The sequence below is a fragment of the Miscanthus floridulus genome, chromosome 14, assembly GCF_019320115.1.
Source record: "Miscanthus floridulus cultivar M001 chromosome 14, ASM1932011v1, whole genome shotgun sequence".
Lineage (NCBI taxonomy): Eukaryota > Viridiplantae > Streptophyta > Magnoliopsida > Poales > Poaceae > Miscanthus > Miscanthus floridulus.
The window spans coordinates 25517448-25534996 of NC_089593.1; the positions used below are offsets into that span (position 1 = coordinate 25517448).

The 17549-nt window shown below is 42.2% G+C and overlaps 1 protein-coding gene and 1 pseudogene across 1 annotated transcript; both read left to right on the top strand.

The window, feature by feature from the left end:
* Positions 1–1174: 1174 nt before the first annotated feature.
* Positions 1175–6830, top strand: LOC136502666 (probable catabolite repression protein creC). The gene is made up of 11 exons (XM_066497911.1): positions 1175–1302; positions 1722–2039; positions 2123–2231; positions 2331–2433; positions 3221–3308; positions 3481–3564; positions 4221–4317; positions 4423–4510; positions 5037–5142; positions 5231–5320; positions 5896–6830. Exons 2-11 carry the CDS (start codon positions 1797–1799, stop codon positions 6322–6324), a joined length of 1437 nt encoding a protein of 478 aa, XP_066354008.1. The 5' UTR covers positions 1175–1302; positions 1722–1796; the 3' UTR covers positions 6325–6830.
* Positions 6831–10773: 3943 nt separating this feature from the next.
* On the top strand, positions 10774–15505 carry LOC136502665 (uncharacterized; annotated as a pseudogene).
* Positions 15506–17549: the final 2044 nt, after the last annotated feature.

Consider the following 17549-nt stretch of genomic DNA (forward strand, 5'->3'; position numbering starts at 1 on the left):
ACACATGCATGGAGTATTAAATATAGACGAAAAAATAACTAATTGCACAGATTGTGACTAATTTGCGAGACGAATTTTTTAAGCCTAACTAGTCCATGATTTGACAATGTGGTGCTACAGTAAATATGTGCTAATGCCGAATTAATTAGGCTTAATAAATTCGTCTCGTAAATTAGTCTCCATCTGTGTAATTAGTTTTATAATTAACTCATATTTAGTTCTCCTAAATAGCATCCGAACGTCCGATGTGACATGGACTAAAATTTAGTCCGTGGAACCAAACACCCCCTAAGAAGTGAGGGAACCAAACACACCAATTATAAACTAGGCTTAGATACTCTATGCAACCAAATAAGTATATGTTGGCTTGATGTGACCAAGGCAAGCCCACCTACCTAGGCCATGTTTAGTTATACCAAAATTCAAACTTTGGTACTATGAAAAAAGAAGATTTCCCGTCACATCAAACTTGTGGTACATGCATGGAGTACTAAATGTTGACGAAATCAAAAACTAATTGCACAGTTTAGTTGTATTTTGCGAGACGAACGTTTTAAACCTAATTAGTCAACGATTGAACAATTATTATCAAATATAAATGAAATGCTACCGTAGCTGCAGGATTTTCGGCGGCGCCGATTCTGCAGGCAACTAAACGCGGCCCTAGACTTTAATCATAGCCGGGCTTCAATGGAGACACGAACAAACAGGCCCGATGAGTCTCGGTGACGTCACGGAACGCCCCTTCGCGCCGCGGGCGGCAATCTTCCTGACTGGTGGGCTCCGCCTTTTCTTTTCTGCTGCCATTTAATTTTATTTATAGCGCAAAATAAACACCAACATCGCTTTTTTAATTATTTTTCCGCCTCCAAACTAGTACACCAAAGCAGTTGTCTTCTCCCAAATCGGGCCAGCCAGCAGCCACCGCTCTTCGCCCCCTCCACTTCACCGCCGCTGCCGCCTAGATCCGTCTCCGCCATCAGGAAGCCTTACCCGCGCTCACCTAGTCCCCGTGGACCAGGGCCGAGCCGGCGGAGTTAGCGGCGGTAGGGTTGCGGCTGGGAATTGATTGCGGGGAGAGAGAGAGGGCGGGCAGCGGTGGCGCCCGGGGTCGGGCCGGGCGCGGGGGGGGGGGGGGGGGGGGGGGGGGGGGGGGGGGGGGGGGCGGGGGCTGGGGGCGGCGGCGCCGCGGCGGGGCTCAAGACCTACTTCAAGACGCCCGAGGGGAGGTACAGGCTGCAGTACGAGAAGACGCACTCCGCGGTGCTGCACTACAGCCACGGCGGCAAGACCGTCTCGCAGGTACGGGTGGGAAGTGTGCTTCTGCTAGGGGATCTACGCGGGCTGCTGCGGAGGATGGATGCTTTTGGTAGTCTTTTCATCACTGCTAATAGGATTTTAATTGGGATGCAGCATCCGTTTGAGGCAAATTTACGGCAGTGATTGTAGAATTATGTACTCGGTACTACAGAATAGAGTTATCATAGGCATTTTGGACGGTTTAGTTCAGCTGTTGGTTCGTTGGACGCTTCATCAGTGAAGTTGTGGTTCTGTTTGGTTTCAGTGTAAATAAACGGAAGCTTTATGTTAGTGAAGACCTTTGTTGGTTTATTTCTCTATTCTGCCATACGTTTTGGACTTCTACAGTTTGATAATAAGTTTATGTTCTGATTGGGAAATGATTTACCATGGCCATTGCTTTGCATTTTTTTTTATCACAGTTGACAGTGGCATACCTCAAGGAGAAGCCTGCTAGCCAGGGCTCCCAGCCATCGACACCAAGCTCCAGCAGTGGGATGCGGTCTGCGGCAGCAAGGCTGCTGGGCACTGGGAACGGAAGCAAGGCACTTAGCTTTGGCGGCGGCAATGGCGCGAACCGGGCTGTTGCTGGAAGCAGCCGTATAGGAGGAGGCGGCCTTGGTACATCTACAGGCCTTGGTGGATCACAAGGGGCCACAAATTATGATGGAAAGGGTATATATATTGTATTCAATGCTGCTGATACACTATTCATCAGTGATCTCAATTCTCAGGAGAAGGTATTCAGTCGTTTTACTGGATGCAAGCTACACACAGTTTTTGGTGTCTTGCTCTTTTCTGATCATCTGTTTACTTGCACTAGGATCCACTAAAGTCCATCCATTTCAGCAACTCAAACCCACTGTGCCATGCATTCGACCCAGAGGCCAAAGAGGGGCATGACCTGATCATTGGGATGGGATCAGGGGATGGTTAGTGGAGATGATTAGTTGAGCCCCATTATGCTTCAAACTGGACTGTGCATAAGTCTGAGACATTCATTTTCGTTTCTTTTATGGGCTGTTGTGCAGTCTATTCAATGTTGCTGAGGCAACAGTTACAAGATCCTGGAAGAAAACCCGTGGCAGCTCTACATTACAATAAGGGTGATAAAGATGTCTCACCCAATGGAAGGTATGATTGAATTTTTCATTATTAATTTGAATGAAATACCTGATACATATGATCTTTTGAATTTATCGACATTGTTCATAAATATTTTAGATTACATGTTTTTTATATTACTGTTCTGTGATTTAACATATCAGATTCAGGCATGATCAAGGTTAGCATAGGTGAATGTCTGTTAATATGGATACATGAACCCATTATTCTTATTTGGTTTTAAGTTCAGAAATTCAGAATTCAGATATGAGGCTAAGTTTAGTAGCTAGCAAAGTTACCTGCATCCACCATGATTCTCAGTCTTTTTTAGCTTTCTACTCTAGAGTTCTAACATAAATGTGTACTAAAGCAATGCTATGAATCTAATCTTAGTGGAGCCAGTTCTTCTTGTCCTTCACAGCATTGTGGTAAAGCTATGGGTTCTATGTCTATATATGTATTCCTCGACTGTGCTTTCAAGGAGCACTTTCGAAGCCCAAACTTGCTTTTGTTGCCTGAAGCAATCTTATTTTGAAGTTTGGATAATTTAATTCTTTGCACGCTCATCATCTTGTGACAAAAAGCAGCTGCTTGCATGCCTTTGAATCCTTAAACTTGTTTGCTAGTGAAATTAAAGGGATAGTTTTCTTAACTGGCTTCTCTGGAACTTCTTTCAGTGGCACCCAAGCTATCTAAAGCTTGATATCGGTGCAATATAAGCATAATGTTGTTTTGTTATAGTCCATGTGGATGTCTATCTTATTCCATTTATTTAACTTAGTTCTCTAATCAAGATTTGGATATTAATGTTTTGCAGTCGGTGCACTTCTGTCGCATGGGTACCAGAGCGTGAAAGCATTTTCGTTGTTAGCCATTCTGATGGAAATTTGTACGTGTATGATAAAGTGAGCAGCTGCTAGTTATAGAGTTTGATAATAATTTGGTAGACTTTATTTTGGTCTTTTGGTTGATTTTTTTTTTAAACAAGGATGGGAAGACAGACAGCATGCTACCAAAAATACCTTACTCGACCTTTGGTTGATTTTGAATTGATGTTCTATCTTTTGTTGTTTTCAGAACAAGGATGGGAACACAGACTGTATGTTTCCAGCTGTGAAGGATCAATCCCAGTTTATGGTTGCACATGCAAAGTCGAGGAAGGTATTCTAGGTTCTTCCGTGACTGCTTTCCTAAAGTGCATTACTTTGGTGAAGCAAGATGCTTTAGCCATTAGCATTAGTTAACATTATAACATGTGCTCTTTTTGGTTGTTGGTATTGGTATTAGAGAATGGCTCAACCCTTCAGCTCTACGCAGCATTATGTTAGATACTAAACAGTGATAACTACTGTATTACTTTTCCTGTCAAAGTTGCACATAATGACACAAATCTCAAGTATTTAAGAGAGCACTCCATTAAATTGATTCCAGGTGCAGAGTACCTATGCTTAAGTGACTGAACTAAAATATAAAAGTTATCCTTCAGAACCGTTAATTGTTTACTTAATTGATTTATGCTTGCATTTCAGTCTTTGCTCCTAGCATTCAGCAACATTTCTGGTAGCATGCTGTCTGTCTTGAACACTATACTTTTGTACTACCTCCACCTGGGCAGTGTTATTGGTTTTGACAACTAGATGTAGAATCTATTGTGCTACAAGAACTTTATGGTTCTGTGAGTTTACTTGTTATGTATCTTGTAAATATTCCTGCTTGACATTTGACTAGAAGAGTTTTGATCAAGGTATAGAACATGATTGTCCTTGAAAATGTGGCAACATAATTAACTGGGATTTATGTCATGAATAACATTGCAGAGCAACCCAGTCGCTAGATGGCATATATGTCAAGGTTCGATCAATGCAATTTCCTTTTCACCTGATGGCGCATACTTGGCGACTGTTGGGAGAGATGGTACTTGCTTTGCCCTAGGCATCTCATGCTTTTTTACTTCATTATAGGGTCCACTGATTTTCTTTCTTCTTAAACTAACATCTAACATTGATAAACAATATGCAGGTTATTTGAGAGTTTTCGATTTTTCAAAGGAACAACTAATATTTGGTGGAAGAAGTTATTATGGTGCACTGTTGTGTTGCACTTGGAGGTAAATGTGAATGGCTTGTGTAGTTTGATTTGTTTGGGAAATATACCCACCTATGTGTTTCCCTTGTTATGCTCTCTATCTCCTATCCACGTATTTTATGTTTTGTGGTACTTGCTAGTCATGACTCATGCTTGTGCTGCTTGGCAACTAAGTTTGCTGGCTGCCTGATCAGCCTCAATTCTCAAAGCTTAAAATATGTTGCTACTATTCTACTAAACTTCTATTGATCACTGGTTGGCTTCCATCTGCCCTTGGTTGTTCATGCTTAACAGGTGTCTTTTTTAGTCATGTGATTCACAACACTTTGTAGCATGGTTTGTTCATGCAATTCTTTTTTTTTTGGCTCAGCACCATGGTTTAATATCCCAGTTTCAGTGTTTCAGTAATGTTGCATTGCCCCATTCATTTGATCTCTACATCAATATGTCGCTGATCTTTGTATCTGCAAATGTTTTATCACTGTCATATGGGTTTGTCACACAAAATAACATTTCAGCCTCTAACCTATTTATTGTTTTGTCTACAGCTCAGATGGAAAATATCTATTAACAGGTGGTGAAGATGATCTTGTTCAGGTATGGGGCATGGATGATAGAAAGATAGTTGCTTGGGGTGAAGGACATAATTCATGGGTAATAGTTTCGCCTTCCTTAAATTTTCTTAGTGTCTTTTGTCAAATCTTGTTGATTGAGAATGAGGCTATTTTTCTTCTGGTGGCAGGTTAGTGGAGTTGCTTTTGATTCATATTGGTCCCCACCAAGTTCTGATGGAAATGGAGAAAATGTCTATCGCTTTGGTTCTGTTGGTCAGGTATGCCTAGTTTATATAGCTAGAACTGTAGTTTGAATTTTGAAATATTACAGCACAGCCTATGTATGTTCAAAACATATGGGAATTGTTGCAAGCTCTAATCCTAACTATATTATAGAAGGTGAAGATACTTTGTTAATAAAAATAATAATGACACCTGAAATTGGAAGACCGGCCTTTCCATTTTCTTGTCTTGCTGGTTTATTTTGAGACCTAATATTAATGGAGCTGTGGGCAGATTTCTCAGTCCACTGTTGAAATGGATGGAACTGATCAATTTGCTTTATTTTTTCGAGACCAGGGATAAGAGAGTTACTACTTTTTTTCAGTACTGATGAGGTTATTTTCTCATGATTTTTTTTGAAAATAATTTATGTTTATGTAAGTAAACATAAGTATTGGACGGCCATTTTCCTTGTATTCCTGTTTGGCATGGAGTTATTTGCCTAGAACTTCTTGAGCATACTAATATATGCTTAAATATAACCACATGACAAGCTTTAAATTGCAAGTTGGCATTTTGCTTGCAACATGATTTATTGCCGGCGTAAATTTTCGTTGTTACATGATTGTAGGACACCCAACTACTTCTATGGGACCTGGCACTGGATGAGATTGTTGTCCCGCTACGGCATCCTTCAAGTGCCTCACCGACATTTAGCAGCGGGAGCCCTTCCGCGCACTGGGACAATGCATGTCCTCCAACAGGTGTTCTTCAACCTTCTCCTAGAATGCGAGATGTCCCCAAACTCTCGCCCCTTGTTGCCCACCGAGTACATGCGGATCCCCTATCTGGTCTGGTGTTCACCAATGAATCAATCCTCACCATCTGCCGTGAGGGCCTCATCAAAATCTGGGTTCTACCAGACCAGAGCGAAAACAATCAACAATCAAATTCTTCAGAATTTGTTTTAGGCCCTGTTTCAAAGGATAGGGTGATCACATCTTCGAATAAAGCAAGTAGCTCCAGCTTCAAGAAGCCGTCGTCTGTTCTTGTTGCATGACGAATCAATGGGATGATTCTTGCGGGTATTTCTGCATAACGTGGCATCAGTGGACATGGATCTTACTTATTCCATGATTGATGGGCGTGAAACTTCAAGTGGAGGCTGCAAGTATTGAGGGTGAGCATTTTTTTTTGTAGATGTTCCCAGGAAGCAGGGCCAGTGTTGCCGTTGCCGGTTTTATGGCACGAAAGAATAATGGGATATGCTCTTGTACAGACACATAAAATTGTATAAATTCACTGTGTCCGTTCCATAGTATTCAATACCCACCAAAAGATGATTGGACGACCATGTATCCACTTAAGCTGGTGGATATGGTATCCTTAGGCTTTGTTACTTCTAGGAGGCTTGTAATTATGAATCGTAATATCTGAGGAATGCTTCAGTCTTACCTGTAAGTTGTGTTAAATTCTTTCTGCATTTTGTCAATTATTATAGTGGAAAACCATCACCATACTTGTATAATGTTTTTATTTGACGTTGACGTGTGATTGATTTGTGATGCTTAGGCCCCGTTTAGAATGGTCTTGGCTCTTTGCTACAGTGCGCAGAGGAACCGGAAATACTGTTTGGCTGCCAGTATTGCAGCTTATTTGCAGCCGGAGCAGCTGTAATGTCTTTCTGCTAGCACTGTAGAATGGCTGCTTTTGGCTGCAAAAAAGTTGAAGCGAACCCTTAATTAAGTAGTCGGAGCAGGTGTTCTCAAGAGTTTCGATATTCTCTCCTCTCCTCTTTCATCAGAAAGAGGTGTGGGGTTGGATGAAGTATACTGACAAGTGAAACCATATGACCAGAACCAGAACATATTTTGAAAAGTTTAGCACATTAGTTAGTACACCAGGATTTATCGTATTAGATAGTGTGAATTTGCATGAGGTAGGACCTGTTTGGATACAAGAGAACTAGCCAAAATTAAACACATCCAAATATTAGGCCCCGTTCGCTTAGATGAAAAAAACAGTCGAAACACTGTTCTGACTGATTTGTTGGGAAAGAAAAATACTATTCTGGCTGGAAAAAAAAACAAGCTAAAAAGTACGGATTATAAGACAAGCGAACATGGTCTAATAGGTGGACTAATTTTTTAGTCAAACCCTATTAGCCAACTAGCTAGCCAAGGCATTGGAGTGTTCATTGTGATCCCTTTGGGGCAAACTATGAACTCTGTATTTGTGAAAGCCAGATGGTGTGAAGCTCACTGTGTAATTGAAGTTGAGGCTATGGCTCTTCTTCTAGCAGCAAGCATCATTGCCAAACTTAATTGCCACAAGGTTACCTATCTCTCTGACAACCAGAGCATGGTCTCCTACCTCAACTCTCATGGAGTGATATCTGAACCTCTGTGGATTATTAAGCCAGCTACAGAAGGATTCATAAATCTCAATTACAACAATGCTTACCAAGTCAGGAAGATCCATAGGAGTCTAAATTCTACAACGCACGTCTTAGCATCCCAACAAGCTTCTTTTGTACCCACTCCTCTCATCTCTACTGCCAAAACGCCCCAACGGGCGACGTCAACACCCGTGTGGGTCTGCCTCCACGCTGTGTTTTTTTTTTTTTTTGAGTGGAGCCTGCTCCCATCCTACGACCAAACAGCCACACCGACAGGTAGGGCCCAGTTGGCTTCCTCTCCCATCTATTGACAGTCGCCTGCCTCTCCGATGCGGCGATGATGCGCTAACCTCGCTCCGATTTTTGTGTTTTTCCAGCGTACTTTTCAACACCATCGTTGGCTAGGATATGCTAAAACTAATATTTCTCAATAGATAGCGACATATTCGCTAATGGTGCAATATTAGCTCAACTACCACACCATCATCCTGGTCACGAGAACCCAACGAAGAGAGCTACATGGTGCGTGCAATACATCATATTTTTGTCAAGTTAAGTACATATGGAACATTTAATTACTATGATCTTCTTTTTGGTTCTTATGGCAAAGCACGGACACGAACCTAGTGTTCTCCAATGTCCTGTTAGACATGGCTTTCCTCTTGTTTTTTGGAGCCCTATTGAGCTCCTGAATGTAAGATGCTCCTAAGTTTTAATGAAGCTTTTATAAAAAAAACTTTAGTTAAGTTGAGCTAATTTTTGGCCCTAACTAGTAGCTAGCTCTAGTCATCCAAACACACCCTTAATAGAGCACATAAAATGAAATATTCTCACCTCTCTCTCTACCATATGGATGTGACTACATGTCACACAATATAAGTAATCAAACATAATTTTACCAAATGCAACTGTCTCTAGAGCTCTTTGCAAACACCAAATATTGCACCAAGACATTGACTTAGATTGTGTTGCACAACTGCACAAGGTCGATCTAATGCATGCTAAACTTAATGTAAACAACAATTCACAACCATAAGTCCTAACACTATTTAGTGATTTTGAATATAAAAGGTCTGGCTTGACCTCTCTTATTCTAAAAAATAGTAGCATTTATATGGGAAATCTAAAATTTATTCGCATCATGTCTTTCATACGCAAATTCGTTACGAATTGGTTCGTACGAGGACAATCAACTTGATGCCTTGATGGGTAGGGGGGGATAACGATAATCCTACCCATGAGAAATGATAGTCTAATGATAATGATAATCCTACCCATGAGGCGTTGTCCATGGAAAGAGGAAAAACCAAAGCACGAGCACCGAAGCACGGGGAGACGAATGAACCAAGACGGTTACAAAGAAAAATAATTCAAAATGGATTCATTCCTTTGGCATATTTTGATAATCTAACTATCATATATATCTATATCTATACCTAATATTAAAGAGGCAAAATTTCTCTCCACCCATTTTTTTGTCTGGCTCTCCCCTAACTAATTCCGAATGTGGAAACTATCTTGTCTAGCGAGACTTCTTGAGATAATTTGAATAGGAATTCTAATCTAAATAGATTTTTGTTTGATATTACCAAACATGCGAGGCTTTTTGTCATGAGTAGCTTGAATAGGAATCCAAATCTAAATAGAAAAGGATAAAAATAGAAATTGGGCAAATAGTCATGAGTAGTTTGAATAGGAATCCAAATTTAAATAGAAAGGATAAAAACAGAAATTGGGCAATTATAAATTGAACAAAACCAAATTTTTTAATTTTATTATATCTCCACCATGAGTGATCTTGGTCATAGTCTGTCCATCCCGCGTTTCTCTTCTCAGTTCTATTAATTAGCGAGCCGTTTTCACGTCCGTTTCGACCACTTTATTTGCTTTTGAAAAAACGTGCACATGAAAACTATTCGGTTTCACTCTAATCTACAATCGACGCGAGTTTGTATGGTCGTCCTAGACAACAGGTACAAGTCGACTTGTGTACATCTGCATGCACCTTCATCCAAACAAACTCAACATCAAAGTTATTCGAAAAAAAAACAGTCAAAGTTATATATGGGTTAAATTAGATTTATGGCATGTCCATCCGACTACAATCCATTTAAATCAATTGACCATGTTTCAATCTATCCAAAAATAAATAAATCTATATTTATATATGCTTATATTATTTAAAAAGCATAGATCATTTTATATTGGTACGTCACTCTCTCACATGTCTATATAAGTTAGAGCAGCATGTCTAACTAGCCATGATGCAGTGCGAAGTATACAATCCTATAATGAATATGAACAATAATTAGATAATAAATCTTTAAATCTCTCGTGCTCATGTAAATTAGAGTAGCTAATGTACGTCGAGGAGGCAATATGAAATCCAGTTTCAAGATGAATCCTAACCCATGATGCGATTATTAATAAACCTAAGTCGCCCAAATGACCGTGTAATAATAGTTATATCATGTTGCAACGCACAGGCACATTTGTTGGTATAATAAAAAATATGAATGAAAAGTGTACCATAATGACAAACCAAAGTATATCCTACGTTGTATAATCGGTAAAAGATACGGTAAACTAGATCCAATATGTATTTCCTCTGAATTTTTTGTTACAAGTAAGATTCCTTATTGAATTTCTGAAATTTTTCACAAAGTCACGCGTTAACTTCGTGATATTTTCTACAATTTAATATAGAAAGGCTCAAAATCAACTAAGCATCGAGGGTGTAAGAAAAGAGTGCACCTTGCATAGTGTATATTCCTTTCACTACCATTGTATGCAAGGTAAAGTATATCCAATAACTACAGGCAAAAGGCAAAGCATATCCAAAACTTCATATCTTTTTTCATTTTTTTTTCTTCTTTGGCCTTTCCCTTTCCTTTGATTAACTTTTTTTTTTGAAAATCGATTAAATTTTTTTTTGTGGATTGCCATTGATGAACTTTTTTTTGAGCAACTGATTAACTTTTTTTAGAGGCCTTTGATTAACTTTCTTTTGCTTTCGGACATGGGCTCCACAGGCCCAACCAAGTAATGAAGGCCCACCACCACATCAGCAGCATAAAACTGCAACCCCTAACCGCCGCACCTGAACCCACCGCGATCCCCATTCCATTCCCCCGCCGCCCGCCGCCTCCGAACCCCATCGCCCATCACTACGGCGACGACTATTGCCACAACCGCCGCCACCTTGACGCATATGAGATTCTGATCTGAGGCTTGGATCTGAAGCCCGCCTCGATCCCACAGCTAGTCACCCACCGCCGTTCCACCGTCACGGTAGCGACCCCCACTCTCAGGCCGTAGCTGCGACCTCGCCGGCGCCATGCGACGCGGAGGCGGAGGCAGGGGAAGTGGAGGTAAAGGAGGGCGAGGAGCTGGAGCGGGCTCCGGCCGCAGGGACGCGCGCCACGGCGGCGCCTCCTACCGCGACGACCGTGGTAGGCGCTCCAACTACCGCTCCCGCCGCACCCAGTCCCCGGACCGCCGCCCGCGCCGCCCCAGGGGCGAGGACAACGACCGCGACCGTAGCCCGCCCCGCGGCGGCCGCACCGGCTACGGCGACCGTAGCCCGCCCCGCGGCGGCCGCATCGGCTACGGCGACCGCAGCCCTCCCCGCGGCGGCCGTAGCCCTCCCCGGCGCGAGCGCGCGGGCTACGGCGACCGCGACGCGTCGCCCCGCCGTGGGCATGCGCCGCACAAGGATGCCTTCGGCCCGCCGGGCGGCGACCGCCACGCCTCTCCCCGCGGGCGCAGGGAATACGGCGATAGCCGCGTCTCGCCCCGCGGGGCCAGGGACTACGAAAGGGCGCCCTACCGCGAGGAGCGCGACAGGCACGACCGCCCTGGCCGCGTTGCCGATCTCGGCCACGACTCCCCGCCGGCCTACATGCTCCCTGACCACCCTTCCGACCTCGGACGTCCGGCATCCTTGCGCGCCGGGAGGAAGGAAAGCGACTATTTTGGCCGCTCTGGCGACCGTAGCCTTCTCAAGGACGACTACCTTGGGGGCAGCCCTGGTACACGGAACATCGGAAAGGAGAACGAGTTCCTTGGCAACGGTGGTGTGACTCTCAGAATAAGTGCAACTGAAATGGGAAGGACAAGCGCCATGTACTCCCAGGACCGCAGGTTGTCGCCTCCACCACCTCTGTATCCCTCTGTGCCGCACGAGACTGGATTCTTGACAGGAGGATCTGCCATGAAGGCCAGTGATATTTATGGTGCGGGAAGCACCCAGCGGCTGCATGATGATGGCAATTTTAAGTACCACAAGAATGTCCCATACATTGAGAGGAGTAGAGATACTGAGAGGCATTATTCTGGCAGTAGGGACTTAGTTGTTGAGAAAGGTGGAGGTGCAGAAAGGTTTTATTCTGCTGATGATGTGCCTGCTGGGAGGATTAGAGAAATGGAGAGGCTTTACTCTAGTAGGGGTATGCTGGAGTCTGACCTGGTTCTTGGTGATCCTTCCTCATCCTTGCCTGCCAAGGACCACCATCCATACAGGATGTGCACTGAACCTGGCTACGAGACAAGCAACGGATACAACATGGATGGCCTTGGCAGGTCGTCTCATGACTCACTGGGGTATGGGAGTGGTCATCCTCATAGGTTATCAGGAAGTCCATTAGAGCATGGCAGTGGTCATGGTGATGAAACATTACTGGATATTGCAAGGCAGGCACACTCTAGGCATAGACCAAGAGCTGCATCCTTGGAGTATGATGGACATGATACATATACTGCATCAGAGAATATACGTGGGAATGTCCCACTGAATTCAAGGCACATATCGGGCTCAACATCTTTGAGAGGTCTCAGGGATGAAAGGATTAACGACAATCTGAGGTTATCCCATAGGACTAAAGAAGACAAGGGTAGCTTTGAAGCCATGCATCAGGACACAGATCACTTAATTCAACATCCTTATGACGGCGGTGCTTCTGTACAGTACCCAACAGCAAGGGGTGGTGATGATCGCTACTCCCACTCCCCTGGAACTGAACCTATTGGAATTGTGAGGCGGGCAGCCCGTCAGCATGAGTTTGATTCCTTTGGTTACTCAAGTGACCAAGAAGCTTCCCTTATGGTTTCTAGGAAAAGATGCAGAAGTCCTGAATATCATGATCATGAGATAGATGTGTATCAAGCTGATCATGGGTTTGCAGGACATGAGCACTATGATGATGATATTGATGAATATGATCTACCCCCACCAAGAATGTCACGATATGACATGTTTGAGTTTGTTGATGATGAATATGATGCAAGACATGATGTGCCAACTAATGGTGATGTTTTCTCAAGGCTTGCTTTGCCACATGAAACCAATGGGGAATGGACTGATATGGATCGGGGGAACCATCCTCACTCTGACATCTTGGGTTATGGGTATTCAAAACACGTACCTATGTATCAGAGGCTGTCTAGACCCAATTCTCACTCACAATTTGGGGAAGCTCCCATGCATGGAAGAGGAAGAGGAAGAGGATTAGGAAGAGGAGGATTGACTAAGAGTGCAAAAAAGAGACTGAGAACTGCTCCTCATCAGTTCAATGGTGGGTACCCATCAGATAGAATGAATTTGTTAGGCCAAATAAATTTTCAAAGTCAGCAAAAGATGAACCTAATGGTTCTGAAGTAAAGCATGAAGATGCTCCAGAGTACGAGGATCCTCCTCTGCAGAAAGATCCACCAGAAGGTTCAGAGGAGTTCAGTAAACAGGTTGAGGAAGCATTTCTTAAGTACGCAAAGATATTAAATGAGAGTCCAGCTACGCAGAAGAAATACCGTGAAGCATCAAAAGGATCTTTGTCTTGCTGTGTCTGTCGCAGGTTTGTCTTTCTTTGCCTGCGAACTAAACAGTTCCTCCTATAACTTCGTTAGCAGTTGCCTACTTGCTGGGTATGGTGACTGGAATGGAGAAATCCAAGGAAAAGTGATGTCTTCTGTAGTAACATTAAAATGCACCTCATACAGTAGATAAGCTTTATAATTTAACCCTATAGTTTAGGTTAACATACCGAGTTATAATGGATATTTCTCTCTAGGAAATTGGCAGAATGTTATGTAGCTTTAGTGCCCATTCTGCCCCTCAAGGGTCTGCCGCCATAACTCTAGTTTCCTATTTACTCCCCCCTGGCTTTCGTCCACTAACACTACATCATCAGCGAACAACATACACCAAGAGATATCCCCTTGTATGTTCCTGGTAACCTCATCCATTACCAAGGCAAAGAGATACGGGCTTAAGGCTGACCCTTGATGAAGTCCAATTTTAATCGGGAAGTAATCTGTGTTACCATCGTTTGTTCGAACACTAGTCACAACATTGTTGTACATGTCCTTGATGAGGATCATGTACTTTGATGGGACTTTATGTTTGTCCAAAGACCACCACATAACATTTCTTTTGATACATGCACTCTGTTTATTTTGCTTCTTTGTTTACTTCCTACAACAGTGTTGCGAGGAAGTTTCCAGACCTTGATGCACTGCTATCACATGCTTATGATACATGCAAGGCCGGTTTGAAGACAAAACACTTGGGGTTTCACAAAGCACTCTGTGTTCTGATGGGGTGGAATTGGCATGTTGCTCCAGACACATCTAAAGCCCATCACTCCATTCCATTTGTGGAAGTAAATGCCATGAGGGGAGACCTCATGCTGTGGCCTTCAGTTGTCGTGATACATAACAGCTCGACTGGTAATGAGGCAAAGGATACTGGTGCAAAGATTGTCTCCATAGAAGAAATTGAAGGTGTATTGGCAGGTTAGTTTTCACTGAGACTAAAAAGAACCTATCTGTGCAGCACCTAGTTAACTTAGGATAGTGGATAAATATGTGCTCATGTTGTCTTCTGTTATATTTCCTTAAGATATGTTATAATGAGATCAACTTATTCAGCTGCCTAATGTAGGCATACTCAGTTTGTTCCTTTGCAATTCTGGTAGTATTTTTGCAGAGCAAAATGAATGTTTTTGTCTATTATTGTTACAATTTTGTGGTGCAGAATAATTCTTAGAAGTATCCTCATGCTATATTTTGTTATTACTAGTATAAAATTTGTTTACGTTGTCATACTCATCCAGACATTGGGGTACCGCCTGAGATGGCGAGGGTTAGCCATGGAATACCAGCCAATCAGAGTGTGTTCCTGGTGAAGTTCCAGCCGACGATATCCGGGTTTCAGGAAGCCATGAGAGTGCATACCCATTTCTCAAGCAGAAACCATGGCAAGGAAGAGTTCCAGCTGATGAGAGGCAGCAAAGGTTAGAAGGCTGCCTCTACTGAGAGCCTGGAGAAGGTGCTGTATGCCCATATTGGGGTCGTGGAAGACCTGGGACTTCTTGATGAGGGAACAAAGAAGAGATGCAAGGTCAGGAGCAAGAAGGAAATCGAGGCAAATGCAGATGCAACACTGAATTTAGAACCGTGAAGTTGCAAGCAAATTAGATTATAGGTTATTAGGTCTAGCACTAGGATCTGAACCGTTTAAAGTGGTCCTCCTTTTGCTTCATCATGCGGCTGCTTGCTTGTCCTTGTGGCTGTAACATAAAAAAAGGTCTAAATTTTGCTTTTGCCATCAAAGAGTGATGAAATTCCGTTGGCTTCTGTCTGGGAAAGGCCTGCCTCGGTGTGCATGGCAAAAACATTTTGTGGTGCCCAGTAGCTAAACGGAAGGTTTCACTCCTTAATTGCAAAAGCAGAATTTACTGGTCGAAGAACCTAGTTTACTATTTGTATATCGAATGGATCTTTATATATTAAGGCTGCCGTGCTATATGTATCGAATGGATCTTTATATTATGGAATCCCTTCTCTTTTTCAAGTTTTTGCTGCGTGAAGTTATGTAATTTGTTGAAGTGTGTGTAGGTTTGGTTGTTGGATATTTTAGATGAAGCTTGTCAGGTTGACATGTATGATGTATGCATAATTGCAACTGCAGGGAGTGAATTGCAGATACAGGAAGCGAATTTTCTCAGGTGTGCATCGATGAGAAAGACGTTGAAGATCTGGTCAAAGAAGTTGAGTGTGGTTCTGCCTCAGAACTCAAGCCATGCGCAGCATTGTTAGGTTATGCTGTGCTATATTGGAGGCAACCAGCTCATCAGCTTGAGTTTACTTGAACTGAGGACTTAATAAGTTTTGCTTCACTAAACTAATAAATAGTTCTAGGCAACTGGCAATCTGGCAGAAGTTTCTTCAGAAGCTGGCCATGAAACAGGTAAGATGGATTGAGTGTGCATCTATGTTGGCCTTTGCTGTGAACCGACATTATCTCCTGAGCAACATGCATCTCCTTGCAGATGTATTTTCTGGATGGTTTGGCTGGAAGAAAGGGCGGTTGAACACAACATGCTGTTCTGTTCATATTGTTTAGTACATCTAAGTTAATTATATCAGGAGCAAGGAGATCGAAGCGAATAAACTACTCGGCTTACTAGTATCCGAAACTGCTGAAAGTTGTCTTCTTTTGCTTACGGCTGCTTGTCCGAGTAGCTGTAACGTCAAGATAGGGCAAGTTCTGCTTTTGACATGAACAAGTGATGAAATCCCTGATGAATTTTGGTTTCTCCTCACTGGGATCATTGATGCCGCGAAAACAAATTTTGCGTGCGTTTAGTAAAGGCAAAAGAAAAAAACACGGAATTGCCTCGGAGTCTATCCTACATTCCTACTATATATGGAATAACATGTATTCAATGAAGTTCGCTTGAACTTATCAACTTAGCTTATCAGTCATGATACAGTGTTTTTCTCTCACAACAAATCACTGAACGATATTTTTCAGCCTGGCTTTTCAGCGAAGCGATCAGGACAGCCTTTATGCTCTTTTTTTTTCTTCTGTGAGCCGTTGTTGATCTTTAGTGTGTCTCCAACTATATATGCTAATACTATTTCTAACCTAGCAAATATAGAAAGTGAGACAATAGCAATTATATCATGCTATGAGAGAGAATATTACGAAATGTGCAAGACTCTCTCTTTGACTCCACGCTAGTCTCTTGTCTTTTCACACACGCTAGTCTCATTTCACATGGACGCAAGCACAGAGAAGCTGGTGGCGATTCATCTCCAAGGCATTATGGAAGAAGCTTTCCACAGAATCTAGCTGATGTAACTTGTGCGAAAAGATACCAGTATTTTGTTTTATAAAACTTTAATACTTTATTTTATAAATTTGGTTAAATTTTTAGACAGTTTGACAGGAGAAAGCACCTGGAATTACATCATCTCGGAGGTAGTACCTACTGTACTCCCTTCATTCAGGAAATAATGCAATTCTCGCTTTTCGAGAAATCAAACAGTTTGAAGTTTGACTAAATTTATATAAAAAAAACTACTATCATTCATGATATAAAATAATTACCGTTAGATTAGTTATAGAATATATATTTCATAATAAATTTTGTTTGGAGACAAATGCTAATATTATTAATTATAAACTTAGTTAAACTTGAGTTATTTTGACTGGCACGGATCCTATAATTGCATTCTTTTCTGGATGGAGGGAGTACGTAGTAACGGGCTACTTATGCTGATTTGTTGTGAGAGAAAAATATTGTTCGTTCGCTGAAAAATACTGCTGAAGTAGTTCAAGCGGGCAGCTCCCGCCCATTGCATAAATTTTAAACTCTTATATATATAACAAAACTTTATAACTTATTTTACTACTGAGTACTGTGCATGGCTTGGTGGTTTGCAGCTTTGGGGCTACTTCTAGGAGGTTGTTGATTCGAGCCCCGTGTTCATAATTTTAATTTTATTATATTATTTTTCTTTGTTTTCTTATTCTCTATATAGTGCTCTATTTTTCAATTTTATACACTGCGGAGCGATGCCTTTATGCATTAACTACAGTGCTG

Excerpts from the sequence above, each read along its gene's own strand:
- LOC136502666 (XM_066497911.1), top strand. The coding sequence starts at position 1,797 with ATGCGGTCTGCGGCAGCAAGGCTGCTGGGCACTGGGAACGGAAGCAAG. Across the intron at positions 2,040-2,122 it reads ATCTCAATTCTCAGGAGAAG|GATCCACTAAAGTCCATCCA; the intron begins GTATTCAGTCGT and ends TACTTGCACTAG. Across the intron at positions 3,309-3,480 it reads ATTTGTACGTGTATGATAAA|AACAAGGATGGGAACACAGA; the intron begins GTGAGCAGCTGC and ends TGTTGTTTTCAG.